The sequence below is a fragment of the Phoxinus phoxinus genome (assembly GCF_949152265.1).
Source record: "Phoxinus phoxinus genome assembly, chromosome: 7".
NCBI lineage: Eukaryota > Metazoa > Chordata > Actinopteri > Cypriniformes > Leuciscidae > Phoxinus > Phoxinus phoxinus.
The window spans coordinates 36,588,530-36,607,375 of record NC_136882.1 but is presented as its reverse complement, the minus strand read 5'-3'; the positions used below and the strand labels follow the sequence as shown (position 1 = coordinate 36,607,375).

The following is an 18,846-nucleotide window of genomic DNA, read 5'->3' as shown; positions in this document are numbered from 1 at the left end:
CCCTTTTGCATGAATTACTGCCTCAATGCGGCAGAATAAATCAACTTTTGCACGATATTCAAATTTTTCGCGTTTCACCTGTAAATACAGCGCTTGAACATGTTTGCGACTTTTCTGGCAAAAGTGCATAAATATTTAAAGGAGCCAAGCTCATGATTGGTTGTCTGTTACACTTTAGTTTAAGTTGACAACATCTTTTAAAAATGACCAGTAGTTTTGTGTTGATAAGAGGTGATGTATCTGAATGAAGTCCTCTGAGCAGATCAGCTCATTAAAGTCAACATGAAACTGACAGGACAACCAGTATTATTGATTTTCCCCAAACTGTTTTTTTTTCTTTCTTTTTTTTTCGTTTGTAAGTTGATGAAAAGCTAATAATTATTAAAATAAGTAAATCATTTTAAAATAGAAATAAGAAAAAGATAAAATATTTAGTTTCATGCATTACATTCATGCATAATATCCGAAGCGACTTGCATTTCATTTGCATTCGATTGCGTTCAAACCCAATGACCTTGGTGTTGCTGACGCCATGCTTCACTGTTTGCGTCCATTAACCGGCATCAGAGAAACCACAAACATGCTGAAATATTAACTGATGAAAAAGTTTTGCTTTAGTATAATGTGCTCATAATCCTTTCCAATAAGACCATAAACATGCATTAAGTGAATGCAATTAAACTGGATTTGATGTTGACTTTAAGAGCGTAGAGAGAAATGTGTTTCTGTTGTACAGTAAATCATCACTGTGGCTTTTTCCTGTCTCCTCCTCTGACCGCTCCAGCTAAACATGTGTCACAGCATGAGTCCCCGATAATCCTGATCAATAAGCACAAGACTCGCATCAACCGTCTCACCATCAGTTTAAGCTCCCCGTTTTAGACGATGCAGATGTAAAGGTGCATTAGTGTGGGTTCAGGTGAATTGATCACTGAGATGATTGTCAAACAGTGACCTAACTGACTTTACTCTACGCTTGGTTACTGTTACACAGCATCCCAGAGGAATTAAGTGGAGATTTGTGTGTGCTTTTTTTCAGTAAAAGGTGCTTAGAAAGTGGGGGGAAATTGATAGACATTACCTCATCTTAGAAAGCTGAACACAGTGTGTTTTATGAGGCTGCCGGGAGCTTGAAACCATTGCAAAGCAAGAGACATTTCGAATCCAGACACTCAGTAATGTGTTCATAGTAATTTTAATACATTTCTTTGTTTGATTTTAATGACACTTTTGTTGGGTAGCCACTATGTAAAATCTGCTGTAGTGAGTGAGATGGGGTCGGTACTGAGATATAATCCTGTGTCTGGTCATCCTTTGTGGTGTTTTACTAAACAATTACAAGCTGTGAATCGCAAGCAATGATAGGGAGCATTGACGTGCAGCTTTATGTAATAAGCCCAGGAGGTCGATAGTGCTGCTATTGACCAAACGCTTGCGTGCGCTTTCCACATAAATGTGATGTTGCGATGGCTTCCCCTCACGTGGCAATCACTGATCTCTCCTCTCCACTCTTTGCTCTGTTTGTATCGACAGTGTCTAGAAATACAGCATGCATCCGGTTGTGTCACTGCTGCTGAGTGCCTTTAACATCTGCTTTAATTTCTTTTTTGTGTTTGTTCGTTTACAGTAAACAAATACTGTGGCTTCACGGTACTTCCAAAAGGTCATGCTTTTCCATGCCAAACTGTCAGGGTTGTGCGCCGTTCAGAATTGAATTGAGAGGCATTTAAATTGCAGTTCGGTTCCTGAAATTTAATTGAAACGCAGCCGATTGTTGAATTCTGAACTTTGCACAACCCTTCGAACTGCAAAACCAAACCAGTGAGTGCACAGATCGACGTGCAATGATAACTTTCCCTCTCCATTCCTCTTTCTTCTTTCCCAGATCCTCCCCTCATGTGTTAATAATAATAATAATGTTCTCCTGCTGTTGTTACTAACCATTATGCATTGGGAAGTTTCTTATTACACTCGTGTGTTTTCCTCTCTTTGCCAAAACTGAGTCAACAGAATTAAAACAGGATGCACTTTGTTTTACAGGTGAATCGGGCCTGAAAAGTTAGATGTCTTTGATTTGTCATCGTTTTGATGATATTTGATATATATCTCGATGTGTGTGTGAAATGGCTGCTTTTATGTCAGTCAGAGGAATAATCATTTCAACCAGCAGATTCAAAACATTGAATGTACAGTCAAATACAGTACGCTGTCAGACAAAGTGCTTCCATGATTATTGCATCATATTCATAACACTTTGTAAGTTTGTGATGTTTCTGTGGACACAGGTGGTTGTGAATGCTCTTCTGGGCGCCATCCCTTCCATCATGAACGTTCTGCTGGTCTGTCTCATCTTCTGGCTCATTTTTAGCATTGTGGGCGTCAACTTCTTTGCCGGGAAGTTTTATGAATGTGTAAATTCAACCACGGACAAGCGCTTCCCTACCACACAAGTCCGTAATATCACCGACTGTATAAATGATGGCACGAATGAAACTCGCTGGAAAAATCTGAAGATTAACTTTGACAATGTGGGAAATGGATACCTGGCCCTGCTACAAGTGGTAAGGATGCCCTCAGCTGCTAGTCAGTACATATGAGATAGATTTTATTTATTTATTCTACATCTAGAACAATTATGTATATGTTCCATCATGAAAAATATTCAACATCATTGGAAAATTGGCTACAAGTGGTGAATCGGATGTTGTCATTTTTATTTGTTTGTTTGTTTGTTTGTTATCAATACTGTAATGCATCCAGAAGTTTTAACTTTTTTTACCCTTTTATGTTTTTGTTTTGTAATTCCTATTACTATTAGTATTATTAAATTGTTTGTTTTTCTGTATGATTTTATAGCATAAATTAAAGACAAATTATAACATGTTGTTTAAGTACTTTCACAATATATTTAAATAAGTAAAACCTATTATTATTTAAGTTAAAAAAAGAAGATTATTTGTCATTGAAAATAATGTTATAATGCAAAAAATAAATAAGAAATGGTCCTAAAAATGAAAAAGTAAACTGTTCATTTTTAATTTTGTCAAGGCCACATTTAAAGGGTGGATGCCCATTATGTATGCAGCGGTAGACTCTCGTAAAGTAAGTCATTAATTGCTTCAATAATATATAATTTATTTTATTTTATTTATTATAGATTAACTGAATTATAAACTCTCTCCGTGTCTGCAGGTGGATGAGCAGCCAGAGTATGAGGTTAATCTGTATATGTACCTCTATTTTGTCATCTTCATCATCCTTGGAGCTTTTTTCACATTAAATCTCTTCATTGGCGTGATCATTGACAACTTCAATCAGCAGAAGAAAAAGATAAGTATCTATTGGCTTACGCTGCTTCTGATCGTATCTTGATTTGAGACTTCAGAGATTTCTTCTAAGGCTAGTTTGTTGTTTCTCGAATGCCCTACACAGACGACTCTTTACATGCAAAGTACATGTTTTGGATTGTAAAATCAAGTCGAAAATGTATCTTTCTGTTTTCTGTCTTTACTTTGGAGGTCAGGATATTTTCATGACTGAAGAGCAGAAGAAATATTACAATGCTATGAAGAAGCTTGGCTCAAAGAAGCCTCAAAAACCTATTCCAAGGCCAAAAGTAAGCATTCCTGTAGAAGAATAGCTCCTCTAAAAATGTACCCTCCAGAACTGTACTATCATGTCTTATAAATGCAAAAGCTGCTTTTTAAGTAAATGATGACGAGATGTTCATTTTTGGGTGAACGATCCCTTGAAACGTTTGTAAATGTCTTTGAATAAAACTAACATTTCTTCCTGTACATCTCATTTATTCCAGAACAAGATTCAAGGACTCATCTTTGACCTTGTAACCAAACAGGCCTTTGACATTTTCATTATGGTCCTTATTTGGCTCAACATGGTCACTATGATGGTGGAGACAGATGGTCAGTCCAAAGAAATGGAAAATGTGCTGTACTGGATCAATGTCGCCTTCATTGTGCTCTTCACCAGCGAATGTGTGCTAAAGATGATCTCGCTACGGCATCACTTCTTCACCGTTGGCTGGAACGTATTTGACTTTATCGTTGTCGTCCTGTCTCTCGTAGGTAAGATCTGCAGCATTTACCCTTTACTAAGCTCTACCCGACTTGGATAATTGTTTTATCAGTCCCTCCAGTTTTTTCCCCTCTGAAGCACAATGCAAAAATCAACAAAATGTCTATTTTTAAATCTTGCATAAGTCAACATTTAACCACGAAATAATCGCAAAAAGTGAAATACTGCTTGTAAGTTGACACATTAGCGTGATAAAGAAACAGGTTTTGAAATTAACTTTTTTTTATCCACCGGCACACACACACACACACACACACACACACACACACACACACACACACACACACACACACACACATATATATATATATATACAGTGTATATATCAAATAAAATTTGGATTTCATACATTCATTTCTTATTCAAACTAAATCCTGTCATCCAGCCATCTCCTCCCTTCATCTTTCATCCTCATCACCAAAAATGTGTTTTAGGTGGACAGATCAATACAGTACAAAGAACATGTTGGAAAATAGCAATGTCTTTTCTGTTAACCAAATGTTTTTTTAAATCTTCGCTATTGCTTCAATGCAAATGAACATGCGTGCCGTTATTTGTTGCATAGTGACGTACATGTTCAAGTAAGCCAGATATGCGCAGATTCTGCACAATACGCTGTATTTAATATATCATGATGAGTATTTGCGCTAAATCTGCGCATATTTGGCTTACACAAATTTCCCTAGCAAAGTGAATAAACATAATAACACGCCAAATTGGCTCGTGACTTGATCGCGTTACCCGCCACCGTTGATTTTTACTCGCATTCGACGGATGTTAATTTCAAACCCTGTAAAGAATCATGATTGAAATATAAATTAATGAGAAAAGCATGGGACATGCATCTAGTGTTCATCTTTAAAGAGCTTGTCTAAGACAAGGCGATGACGAGACGACACCAGGGTCATTAAACGATAACTGTGACTATATCAACATGCAGTATTTAAAATGACAAGACAAGACTAAAATGTAGTTCAAAAATAAAAACTTTACCATAAAAAATAGGAAACAAAATATTATATACTGCTCTACAAGCTTTCATGCTTGCCAGATGTCAAGAGCTTGAATTTCCCAATCAGAGCTTTTCTGTTAAAAGGATCCATTTTCTTCCCAGTGTTTTACTTAATCTTTGCAATCTGATAACCGTATACTCTCTCTTCTTGCGCAGATGATCTGAAAACAGACGGAGCATCCAAAATCGCATTCTGTCTGTCTGTATTCTGTCTGTACTACAATTTAGTTATTTCATGACCGTTAAAAAAGTATGTTCTATATAGGATGAATATGGGTATGAATGAAATTCAGACATACTATATACCATAGATATACATAATAAAGGCTAGATGTCTTACGGCGGAGTCTCTAACGTCATCACCCGGTGTCCATCTTGTCACAGGGAAGCTTTCTGGCGGGCTCTGTGGTATCTGAAGTAAAATGAGTGATCTGCACGAACACAAATACTCTTATCTTGCTGAAATCTTGGTTTGGTTTCTTACAAACGTTATTAACGTGGCTATAATTCTGGATGCTTGAACATGTTGAAATATATAATATTATAATTATTCATAAGTACGCAGTGTCATAACTACATCTCTGACGTATATAAGAAAACCAACCCGTTTTAAAATCGGTAGAAAATTTATCAAGTTATGGTTATTTAAAAAGTACATGCACCATTAAAACACAATGTTACGAGTGAACGAGCTGATTGTGACAAGATGGCCGCCAGGTGTGGACGTTGACCTCCATTGGCCAGCAGCGCCGACGAGACATCTAGCCTTCATTATGTATTTCTATGCTACTGTATATACGGCATGTTGTTACTGTCACGTGACCTACCAGCGTCAGTTGCGTCATCACTTTATTGCCATTCGTAAATCCTGTCCTATGGCCTCATGGGATAGTAAAGTGTCCATCGAGTACGCACTTCAGAATCTCAGCAGAAGTAGGGGGTTATTCGGGTACTTTTCAGCTACTGTTTTTTCGAAAACTATGTATTTGTACATGCTACTCTGGTGGCGTATTGTTCTTTGCATACTATATAGTAGGGAAGTATTTTTCTTTATCAATTTTGTATGCAGCGAGGCAAATATCTAAGCAAGTAAGCTGGAGAGTAGTGATTTCCATTTGAGATATTTTGCTTAAATGAAAGTGTCAGTTGGTCTGTCACGAGCTGCATGCACTATTTACTGCAACTAAATCTGCCATCAAGTGAGGAACTGTAATAAATCCAAACATGAATTGGATTTCTATATCCGACTAAATTGTTTGTGGTAGTGGTTGCTGAATAAATGCACTTAGTCAAACCAAAATGTATTCAGACATCTTGCTATCCTAACTTGCATAAGTTAACTATAATGTCCTGCACCCACACACTAGTAAAAATAAATAAATAAAATGATATATGGTGTCTGAATATGAATAATGACTGACTGTACGTAACCTCTGTGTGACCATACAGTCACAAAATCAGTGTGATTATCAATTTAGCCATTATGCTGCATGATGAAAATGTGACTACGTTTTCTTTGACTAAAACTAGACTAAAATACCAAGACATTTAGTTGATTAAAACAAAACAAAAATGAGAAATTAACACTATTTGACTCTTGTTATTGCAGGCGTGTTCCTGGCAGGAGTCATTAAGAAGTACTTTGTCTCGCCGACCTTGTTTCGTGTTATTCGCCTCGCCCGGATCGGCCGCGTACTACGTCTTATCCGAGGTGCCAAGGGGATACGGACCCTTCTGTTTGCGTTAATGATGTCACTTCCTGCCCTTTTCAACATCGGACTTTTGCTCTTCCTTGTCATGTTCATCTACGCCATCTTCGGCATGTCCAACTTTGCCAACGTCAAAAGGTCGGCCGGCATCGACGACATGTTCAACTTTGAGACGTTTGGCAACAGCATGTTGTGTTTGTTTCAGATCACCACCTCGGCAGGTTGGGAAGGCCTTCTGGCACCCATGCTAAATACAGAAGAACCAGACTGTGAACCAGAAATAAAAAACTGTGGGAACCCATCCATCGGGATTTTCTTCTTCGTCAGCTACATCATCATATGCTTCCTGATAGTGGTGAACATGTACATCGCCGTGATCCTGGAGAACTTCAGCGTGGCCACTGAGGAGAGCGGCGAGCCTTTGAGCGAAGATGACTTTGACAGGTTTTACGAGGTTTGGGAAAAGTTCGACCCGAATGCAACGCAGTTCATGGAGTACGGCAAGTTATCGGACTTCGCGAATTCGCTGGATCCTCCTCTGCGGATACCCAAACCCAACCGACTGCAGCTGATCTCCATGGATATGCCGATGGTGAGCGGCGAACGCATCCACTGTCTAGATATCTTGTTTGCTTTCACCAAACGTGTTCTCGGGGAAGGTGGCGAGATGGACCTCCTCCGCGGACAAATGGAAGACCGTTTCATGGCCTCCAACCCGTCCAAGTCTTCTTACGAGCCGATAACCACAACTTTGCGCAGGAAACATGAAGATATGTCCGCTGCAATCATCCAGAGAGCCTTCAGGACCCATTTAGTCCGATATAGTATGAAGAAAGTTCGTAATATCCGCAGAGAGTCCAAGCAACAAAATGGGAAGGTGCCGAGCAAAGAGTCCGTGGACAATGAAAAGTGCAAGGAGACCACCGTTTCAGAAGACTCGGATGCTACGCTCGCTACTTCCACTCAGCCATCAGATGATAGTCTGACACAGAACAAAAACAAATACAAAAAGGACAAGCATGAAAAGGAAGTGGAGGACAAAGGTAACCGAGCGAAGAAGTAGAACTTTTCCTTTGACACACGAATAATTGTTTACAACTTCAAGTTATTTGTCAGGGTCAGGTGACCTTGTCTCTTTGATGTGGATGTCTATGCCATACTGCCTGAGCATACTTGAACATTGTGCCTATTCTGGAGCTGTGATTAACATTAGTTAGGCAGTGAAGCTGCTACACCTAACACGTTTCACTCGCTGGTTAACGGCGATGGACCAAATCTGGTTGAAAAGTCTGTTTTGTCTCATGTCATGATCTGATACGTTTAGTTTGACCGTGTGTTCTTCAGCAGCTTTGTGCTTCACCCAGTGTCTTGCATTTAAAGGTGAAGTATGTAATTTCTGTCCCACAAGCGGCACCAAACCTTAATAGCAAAGCCTAAAAAGTTATATATACATGTATATATAAATTTTAACATTGATAATAGTCATAAATGTTTCTTGAGCAGCAAATCAGCATATTAGAATGATTTACGAAGGATCATGTGACAAGACTGGAGTAATGAAGACTTTGATCACAGGAATAAATTACATTTTAAAATAATATATTCACATAGAAAACAGCTATTTGAAATTGTAATACTAGTGCACAATATCACTGTTTTTACTGAATTTTTAAATCAAATAAATGCAGCCTTAGATGATCAGAACAGACTTAATACTTAATAAAAATACAAATCTTACAGACCCCAGAATTTTGAATGGTAGTGTTTATATAATGTATACTTTTTTATACTGTATATATTTTGATAATTAATCATGTAGTTTATGTAATGGTGTAATTTGTCATAATATATGATTTGTTTTCACCATTACATAAATGTATCATTACAAATATTATAGTAATGATTGTAATATTTACACTATCAGTTAATTTTATATCACCAGAAAAATAAAAACAAATCTACTGTAAATATTTATTATATCACCCAGCCCTATATTGAGAGCTGCAGGGATGACAGAAAAACCCGCAAGACTAATTCGACAGTGGTTTCCTCGAGATCAGTTTTTATAATAGGAGTGTTAGATTTATGAGTAAAATAAGGTCTGTGGTAATCATAACTTGACAATACTTGGAAGTTTTGTTCTACAGTGTAAACTAGACACACCTAAACAAAAGAATTCGAATTAGTAACTACTTTAGATAAGAGCGGATGGGGTGTGAGTGTGCACTGTTTACACAACACCGTTTTCAACTAAAAACTGAAAACCTTTTACGCGTTTTGGCCGTTCATTTACACGACAACAGCGATTTGGGGGCCTAAAAATATTTTGAAAACATGTTTTTAAAGTGCACGCTTTTAAAAACGATACCGTTATCGCCCCCAACGCAAGCTTGTGAAAACGGTGACGTCATGCACACGAGTATTAAGTGTTCAGTCTATAGGCGTGTAGTGTTTCTTTACATTGCCACCTACTGGCCTGACAGCAAAATACAGCGCTTTTTTTTTTTCTTTTTTTTCCGCTCTTGCGGATCATTGTCTATGCAGGTCGTTTTGACAATGTTGTCGTCTGTATGCTTTTTTTAGTACATCGTTGTCATGTAAATGTACCCTTTGTTTACCAATTTACCTTATTGTTTACTATTCTGTTTCTTTACATCGCCACCTACTGGCCTGGCAGCAAAATATAGCGTTTTTTTTTTTCTTCTTTTTTTGCATATCCTTGTGAATGCAGATGGTTTTGACGATGTTGTTGTCTGTATGTGAAAAAAGTCAAGGAAAAACAGTTTTTAGTACATCGTTGTCATGTAAATGTACCCTTTGTTTACTCATAAATTGAAAAACTCCATTATAAAACCCCATAGGAAAATCTCAAGAGAACCACTGGCGAATTAGTCTTCTGGGTCATGCCTGCACAATGCACATCTCTATTTACTAGAAAAAGGTCGTCCCATCTGCTCCAAATAAACAGGCCATTGATTGTGCATGGTTCAAAGTTTCTCTACTTTAGCAGTTAGTCACTGTTGTAACTACTACACAGTTATGGGAGCAAAACGCATCTAATATAGCACTAGTGAAGGGTGTGTTGCTATGGTCAAGATGTCATGCACACTTGCAAGCTTCCAGGGATCCACTGAAATGAACGGGAATGTTTGGTGCCTCTATTGCTGCAGAAATGACACACTTCCATTTATTCAATGATTTGTGTTTGTTAGAAGTTTGCATTCATGTTTTTATTTTTGTCTTTAAGCGAATGTGCAATTTGTTTGTCCTATGTTACTTGAGACAGAGTTGATGTATTTCCACAACTGTTGCCGTCGGTACACGTGTAATTATAGTTGCATGAAATCTCACCTGTATAAGCGTACAAGTTTCCCACTCAGTATTTCAGAATGGCTCAGTGCCTCTCAGGTCTCTCTTCAACACGCTAGAAAGCCATTCGCACACGTGCCTTCCCTCACGCCTGCCTCGGTTCAGAGCTTGTAGCAAACACTTTCCATAAAACCTCAAGACTTCTATCACACCCTGAACTGTGAAACCTGTCTGATTTCAGTCTTTCCTGTCCCTGTCTCCCTGATATTGCACTTGAAACGGCTTTAATGAACTGTTTAGAGATCTGTGCCCCCCCCCCCCCCCCCCCCCCCCCCTCTTCACTTCTGCATCGCAGCGGATCATCAGTGGTTGCGAATTCATTTTTGTATATGAACTCAGATTTGGTCGGGTAGTTGTTCTAGACCACGCGTTGTAAGCCAAAACTTCATCTTTAAGCATTCTCGTCTTTGCATTTTTTACAATTTCTCTCAAAAATGGTCCTTCGTATGTGTAAATATTTTGTAGGAATATGCAATGTTATATAATTAAAAAATTATGAATTATAATCTATGTAGGGAATGTGAAAGGTGTAAAGTAAAAGCTCAAATAAAAATAACAAAATGATGCTTAAGTTATACGGGAAATATAATCATTTTGATTATGTTGAAGCTGAAATATGACTTTTTTTATTTGTATTATGCATTTTGTTTATATATAACATGAGAAATACTGTATTTATGTGCACCTGTTTTGTTTACTGCATATTTCACCTATGAAGGAGTGATTGATTCTAGTTTTATATTTCTGTTATCAATGTTTATTTGACATGCATCCGATGACTGAAGACTGACGGGATAGCGTGTATTTGTTTACATTTTTATAGTTCTGAACGTTATCATTACATTTCGTTTCATGTAAGAGACTCGTATGTTCCACATAAACACAGTAACTGCTCCATGTGAATGTGACATGTATTGAGAAAATGAAGTCTAGGTATATTACGAATTTATATGAAACAAATATCAAAATAGCATAAAACATAAATCAATAGCTTTTATATGCATCATGCTTGTAGTCTGTGAGTCAAACTGCATGCGAGGCTTCTTTAAGCTAAACGAATAAACTCATCACATACCTCAGACCTGCTACAACTCTTGTGTATTTGTCCTATTTTTGTTTTATGAAATTTGGTGTGAACTATTAAGCACCAATGTGACTACTGTGATGGTTTGAAATAATTTTTTATTTGTCTACTATGTTCCCGAAAGACTAGCATTTTGCATTCTTTGCTTCGTTTTTTTATCGTTGACTGAGGGTATGGTAAATTTTCAGTGTGTGTCTGTGTGAGGTAAAAGGACACGGTCTGTTGTAGCTCCGCCCCCTGTGCCGGGAGCAGCAGCTCATTTGCATTTAAAGGGACAGACACAAAAACAGTGCGTTTTTGCTCACCCTCAAAAAGTGACAATTTTAACATGCTATATAAAACTATCTGTGGGGTATTTTGAGCTAAAACATACACACTCAGGGGACAACAGATACTTATTTTACATCTTTCACGTCAAGCAAACCTTAGGTTGTCAATCATTTCAGTTTTAGCTGTGCTATGAAATTCGGTTTGTAAACATTTACTTTTTAAGAAAATGTTTGAAAAGTTTAAAGTTTGAAAATCTCCTGAACTTATATTATATATTACACACTGTATTGTGTTTTATCTTCTTTCTTACATTTATTTTGCATAATTGTCTTCCTTGTATATGTGGAACAGTTTACTAATAATATGATACAGTATAGTACATATACTACCAATATACTCTATATGAATATGGGTCTACTAATAGTATCATTTTAAAAGTAAAAGTTTTAATATGTTTTTAAAAGAACATCGTTGTCATGTAAATGTATCCTAAAACTATGAAAATGTTATGTTAATTGAAAGAAAGATTAAATAAAATACATTTATATTATTATATTATAAATATTGCCTTGGGACAATTTGAAGCACTAAAATTATTAATTGAAATAAATAAAAACTAAAATGAACTGAACTGAAATAAAAATAAATGAAACCTAAATAGCCATATTTAAATAAAAAATAATAAAATGACAAAAGCACATTAAAATAACTAAAATTAACATGAAAACTAAAATAATAAAAGCTAAAATAACACTGCACAACTTTTAGCCTATAAGAGTGTTTAAAGTGAAGTGTGTTATTTAAGTGACACACACACACAAAGGTTTGAAATAATTAAGATTTTTTTATTTAACTTTTAATACATTTCACAATATTATTTTTACTCTAAAGTAAAAGTCCTGATGAGTTTTCAAATGTGTGGAAAAACAGTAAAAATCCAGTTTAAAGTCTCGACTCTTCTCACATTAACATTTTGCATCTTCTTGGCAACGATGTCCGTTTGCTAAGTGATGATTCCTCTAAATGTGTTCACATTTTACAGCATCTGTACGCCGTGATGTCTGTTCGTAAACACATAGTAATGTTTCTCGGGGAGAGAGAGATGTTTTATGGTCTCGAGTGACTGTCCGCTCTAATTACGAGCACATTAGCGCTCGTGTAACTTCAGTCCTGAGCATTTCAACTCCACCACAATCAACATTAGACGAGATCCACTTCCGCAGAACACCGCCGTTCCTCTGCTAATGAGCTTTCATGTGAAAGCTACCGCGTCCTTTTGTTTTCCTCACAGCTTCTGTCTGTCTGACCCAGTCTATGGTCTGACCGCACATAACCATCTAATGAGTATGCTTCTGTTTGATTTGCAGGCTGAGTAGCCAATTAAAATCATAATAATTATGTATGCATGTATATATATATTTTTTTTTTTATTATAATTTTTTTTTAAAATAAAAATGATATACTTTTATTTTCTTGATTGGATCGTGTGTGTGTGTGTGTGTGTGTGTGTGTGTGTGTGTGTGTGTGTGTGTGTGTGTGTGTGTGTGTGTGTGTGTGTGTGTGTGTGTGTGTGTGAGAGAGAGAGAGAGAGAGAGAGAGATATTCCTAGTTTCCAGAAGACTCCCAGAATCTCAGAATTATATTATATTAGAAAATTAAAACATAATTTAAATCCAAAATTTAACACAACAGGACACAAATTTGGCCAAATTTGCTTCTGTTTGATTTGCAGGGTTATTAGCAAATATAATACTAATAACAATTATTATTATTATTATTGCATCAAAATAAGATAATTGTATGTATAAATGAATTAATAATATTTTTTATTATTATAAAATTTAAAAAATAATTTAATATTTATAAATAAATGAACAAATATAATACTTATTATTATTATATTAAAATAATGAATATATTTTGTTAATACATAAATGAATTAATATAATAATAATTTGTATTATGATTAAGATGATAGATAAAACATGTATTAATAAATAAAAATATAATACACATAAACGTAATACATTTAATAACATTATTATTATTATTTTTGTTTTCTTGATTGGATCATGTCAGATTAATAATACTATTTTAAAATGTAAAGAAAAGTCCCAGAATCAAGATTATATAGCCTATTTTTATTTTATTTTATTTTATACTTAAATAATTTCAATCCAGGACTCATTAGCCAACACAAATATTGAAGATTTAGCCACAAAATACATTCAAATAGACCATCAAGACAATCTACGGCTCAGAAGCTTCCAGCTGAATCTATTAATATTCGATTAATTATTAATATTAGATCTGGGATGAGCTTTTATTTGAAGATGACTCAATCCCCAAGCCTAGCATAAAGAAATAAAGATCTTGCCATTTTCTGCTTATTCAATAAAACTCCCTCCGCGTTCTCGGTTTTCACCGCACCACTCCCGGTTATTATCATGTCTTTTGTGGTGTTTATTTCCGTTTTCCACTAATGGTCATTTTAGATAATGCAGAATAATTCAGTTAGATTCACATACTGCTCTCATTTGAGCCCATCAGTAAGACAATAACTAAATAATTTAAGAAAAACACAATTAAGCAAGTGGCCAAATCCCAGACGTTTCCTGATAAGACGCTTCCACTCAGGCTCTGAGATGACCCGCACACAGATGGTGTAGTGGGTCGACTCAGTATATTTGCAGAAGATAATGGCTCCTGTAATAGCCTCGTGATTGGCCCGTCCCAGGAAGCTCTGGTCCCAGACACTTCTTCAGATGAGAAGTGATGCTGCAGTTTCTCCTGCGCTGTTGCTTAGTAACGCAACATCACGCGCGTTTATGTAGTTACAGTGTTTGCAAGGCAGAACTGCGCTCTCTTCCTTCAGTGTTTCTGGCTAGGGCTTGTTCTAAATCTCTTAAAGGGGTGGTTGAATGTGATTCCACTTTTCTAATTTTAGTTAGTGTGTAATGTTGCTGTTTGAGCATAAACAACATCTGCAAAGTTACAACGCTCAAAGTTCAAAGCAAAGGAAGATATTTGCTTTTACAGATATTGCTTTTTAAGGACTACAGGGACTACACGACATTCCTTCTGGGTTAGTGACATTCATAAACACTAAAATTTGCATAAACCCCGCCCCCGGGAACACGATTTATAGATTATCATGACAGAATATGCTAATCAATGACTAGAAGATAACTACACATAACTAAGCTACATAAATCCATCAACTAACCATTCAGAAATGTCCTGTTGCTTCTACATGTTGTCACTTCTTCTTGAGTCTCTCCATCATTGTCTGACTCCGGTTTGAACATAAAAGACTAAAAGTTTTAGAAATTTTCAGTGTGTGTCTGTGTGAGGTAAAAGGACATGAGCTGTTTTAGCTCCGCCCCCTGTGCCGGGAGCAGCAGCTCATTTGCATTTAAAGGGACAGACAAAAACAGTGCGTTTTTTTTTTACTCACCCTCAAAAAGTGACAACTTTAACATGCTATATACAAATATCTGTGGGGTATTTTGAGCTAAAACTTCACATACACACTCAGGGGACATCAGAGACTTATTTTACATCTTGTGAAAAGGGCATAATACCACCCCTTTAAATTATTAGTGTACATCAAGCAAACCTTATAGGTTGTCAATCATTTCAGTTTTAGCTGTGCTATGAAATTCGGTTTGTAAACATTTACTTTTTTAAAAAATGTTTGAAAAGTGTAAAGTTTGAAAATCTCCTGAACTTATATTCATAGAATGTAGTTCAACTCATCACACTGTATTGTGTTTGATCTTCTTTCTTACATTTATTTGCATAATTGTCAATTACTATTATTATACATACATTATTACATATTACTAATAATATGATACAGTAGGCTATACCAATGTTCGTTAACAGTATATAGCTGCTTCTTCTTACTTCTTTTTTTACTTCTGAGCAAAGAACGAAAAGGAACTTCGCCGTGAGTATATCGGTGCATTAAATCACGTTCAGTCTCTTTACGTTACGCGTGCATGAGTGTGAGCGGTAATCTGCTCCTACTGCAGTTCACTTAACGGCCACCGGTGTCGCTAAAAACACGGGTTTCTAAAATCTACACATGGCCCCTTTAAAATGTAATTTATTTCTGTCATGCAAAGCTGAATTTTCAGTATCATTACTCCAAGTCGATTACTGATGTTGTGGGGCAGTTAAATCGAACAGCAGTGAATTGAAAATGCAAAAGAATTGTATTTATTTACAAGATGAGAAGGGTTTGACACACACACATGCAATGTGATGAGGTCACAAGATAATAACATAGCATGAACCTGTTTAAAATGGTCCATATTCAATTCCGAACATACAAAGTGTTGGTTATAAAGCGTAACACCTAAACTTACCTAGAACGTATTCATGTATTTACTGCAGAAAAAACTAATATAGTTGACACAGTTAAACATTTAGTGGCGCTTGTAGTGTTCAGCAAACTGTAGTTGTGAAGTTGCTCAGAAAGCAGACTGACGCTTAATGACTGATGCATGTCATAGACATTAAAGATTTATTGCACATGTTCAATCGTCCATTTAAATACTTATTGTCGCTTTTATTTATTAAAAGGCCCATGAAACTCTTTGTATGAAACTCCACCAGATGTATTGATAAGGATAACTACAGGAAAACCACAATGCATCGAGAGACATCCAGCAAATGGAGCCGAGAGGAGCCTCTAACCACCAGACTTACGGTCAGAAGGTTTGAGAATGTTCTTTAAGGAGCTGTTGTAAATGTCTAAGAGCACTCATGTGCTATTGATCAGAGCCAGGGCTGTCCGAGTAATTGTATATATTGGCCTAAACGTGTTTAAGTGCTTTTGACACTGAGGTCATGAAAGTGCAACATCTTCACCAGCAGCTAACCTTACTATGTTTCCATCCACATCATTTATTTGAATTTTGGAGTAGCTATCACATAAAAATAGGATAAAAATAAATAAAAAAAAGTCACAGGTTTCCCCGGTTGCTTTGCAGACGTTTATGTTTGATGCATTTAATCGATCTGACAGTATAGAATAAATAATATACATATAGTATAGTATTATTTTAATAGTAACATTTTTAATATGCTCACCAAAGCTGCATGTATTTGAACAAAAATACTGTAAAATGCTGTTTTCTGTTATTATATTTTAAAATGTAACTTATTCCTGTGATGCAAAGCTGAATTTTCAGCAGCCATTAATAAAATCTTTGAAAACAGTTTTGCTGCTTAATATAATATTTATTTATTTATTTCAAGAATTTTTAATGGACTGGTGAAGAATGAAAATTCAAAAGAACAGCATTTATTTTAAATAGAAATCTTTTGTAATATTATAAATGCATTTACTGTCACTTTTGATCAATTTAGTGCATATCATTGCAGATACAAAGTAGCCTATTCATTTCATAAAAAACAAACAAAAAAAAACTTCTGAGTTTAATTTACAACTTTGGATGGAAACATAAAATAGTTCACCACTTTTTTCCTGAGAACCTAACACGTCAGAGCTTCCAGTGTGTACTATAAGTTCCCAAAGAAGTTAGAAAACCAGCACCTTTAAGTCCTCGGTTAGAGAGAATCCCTGATTCCTTGTATGTGCCGAGAATCATCACGATCTCTTTGATCCTCCAAAATACAAACCTTCTCAAAGTCATTAAAAATTAGAAATCTACAAATATCACTAGCTAGACTGCATGTGCTGACAGCAGCCTGATCACTGTGTGTTTGATAATGATTATCTGTCAGTGTGTGTATGGAATGTTTTCGGACAGGCCGGGGAAAGGCCCTCTTTAGGACAGGACACGGCCCTGTGTGTGTGGGATCAGGGCTTGGGACGCCGGTCCAGGTCACAGCGCTGCTCTGAGCTGCTTTAAACAGACCCGGCGCTGGCTTTCACGATCAATGAGCTCAAACTGTGTTGTGCAACACTGAGTCTCTCATTAACACTGATGAGGATCTGAGCACATTTCCATCTCACATGCTCTGCGGACAGTCAAAACTGGACAACGGGAGTCAAGCCTCTGATTTAGAGTCATAAAATTACTCACACACATCAACCTGTCAAACATGTATGCATATTTACCAGTCATAAATATTGTGCATTAGGCTATTTAAAACATTAGATATCATATATAGGCCTTCTGTTAATTTTTTTAAGGAAATAATTTATTCAAAAAGTGAAGTTAAAGGGTTAGTTCGCCCAAAAAATGGAAAATCTTGTCACTCACCCTCATGTCGTTCCAAACCTGTAAGACTTTCGTCATCTTCAGAACACAAATGAAGATCTTCTTGATGAAATCTGAGAGCTCTCGGTCCCTCCATTGACAGCTACACAACTACCATAAAGAGATCATAAAACGAATTAATATGAATTGAGTGAAAATGCTGTGGTGTTTTCTTTGTTGTGTAGAATCCAGTATTCTGAGAATCCTGAGAATTAATAAAGAACTCTTGTCTCGTCTTCTGTCCAAACATACCGCATCATCTGTAAATAATTATACACAAATATATGAAGCAGCACAACTGTTTTTAACATTGATAATAATAAATCTTGTTAAGGAGCAAATAAGCATATTAGAATGATTTCTGGAGGATCATGTGACACTAAATACTGGAGTAATGATACGGAAAATTCAGCTTTGCATCACAGCAATACATTATTATTATATAATTCATATGAATATATATATGACATATATAGATGTCATATGTGCCCAGAGATTATGAAAGACACAAACACCAACAATCTGTGTGCCACACTTCATCTCCTATACCACAGTCCAGTCATGTGATGAGGTGAGGCTCATTCAGTTGTGAGATCCAGACAGAGACTGAAGTGACCACAGCAGAAGTTGCACTGTTTGCATCTATTCAAAACAGCCCAGCCTCACTTTTACATGCAGATCAATGCAAAAGCAGCCAGCATCTCAGTGAACGAGTAATGTCAGGTGATCATTCAAGTGAACAGACTTAAAAGATTATGAATACACATACTGAAACTCCAGTGACCTCTGACACTGGAGTAAGACCTCTGACACACACACACACACACACACACACACACACACACACACACACACACACACACTCTCTCTCTCTCTCTCTCTCTCTCTCTCTCTCTCTCTCTCTCTCTCTCTCTGCTTTTCTTCTCATAGAAATCGGAAACTGTGTAAATATTACAATGCATAACAGGAAAGGTATTATGATTGAATGAGATGGCTTTTGTCTTGTGCAAGTTTTTTTCACCTATGTTTAATACAATTTAAAACCCCTAGTTCTTTATGCTGTTTATGAAA

At 36.4% G+C, this 18,846-nt stretch overlaps 1 protein-coding gene across 1 annotated transcript in view; it reads left to right on the top strand.

Annotated features, from left to right (window-relative positions):
- Positions 1–8,750, top strand: part of scn1laa (sodium channel, voltage-gated, type I-like, alpha) — a 33,855-nt gene extending 25,105 nt beyond the window's left edge. The window contains exons 18-23 of the mRNA XM_079619142.1: positions 2,286–2,561; positions 3,049–3,102; positions 3,193–3,334; positions 3,519–3,616; positions 3,815–4,085; positions 6,717–8,750. Coding sequence (XP_079475268.1) covers positions 2,286–2,561; positions 3,049–3,102; positions 3,193–3,334; positions 3,519–3,616; positions 3,815–4,085; positions 6,717–7,879 — 2,004 coding nt within the window. The 3' untranslated portion in view covers positions 7,880–8,750. The remainder of the gene's footprint in view (positions 1–2,285; positions 2,562–3,048; positions 3,103–3,192; positions 3,335–3,518; positions 3,617–3,814; positions 4,086–6,716) is intronic.
- Positions 8,751–18,846: the final 10,096 nt, after the last annotated feature.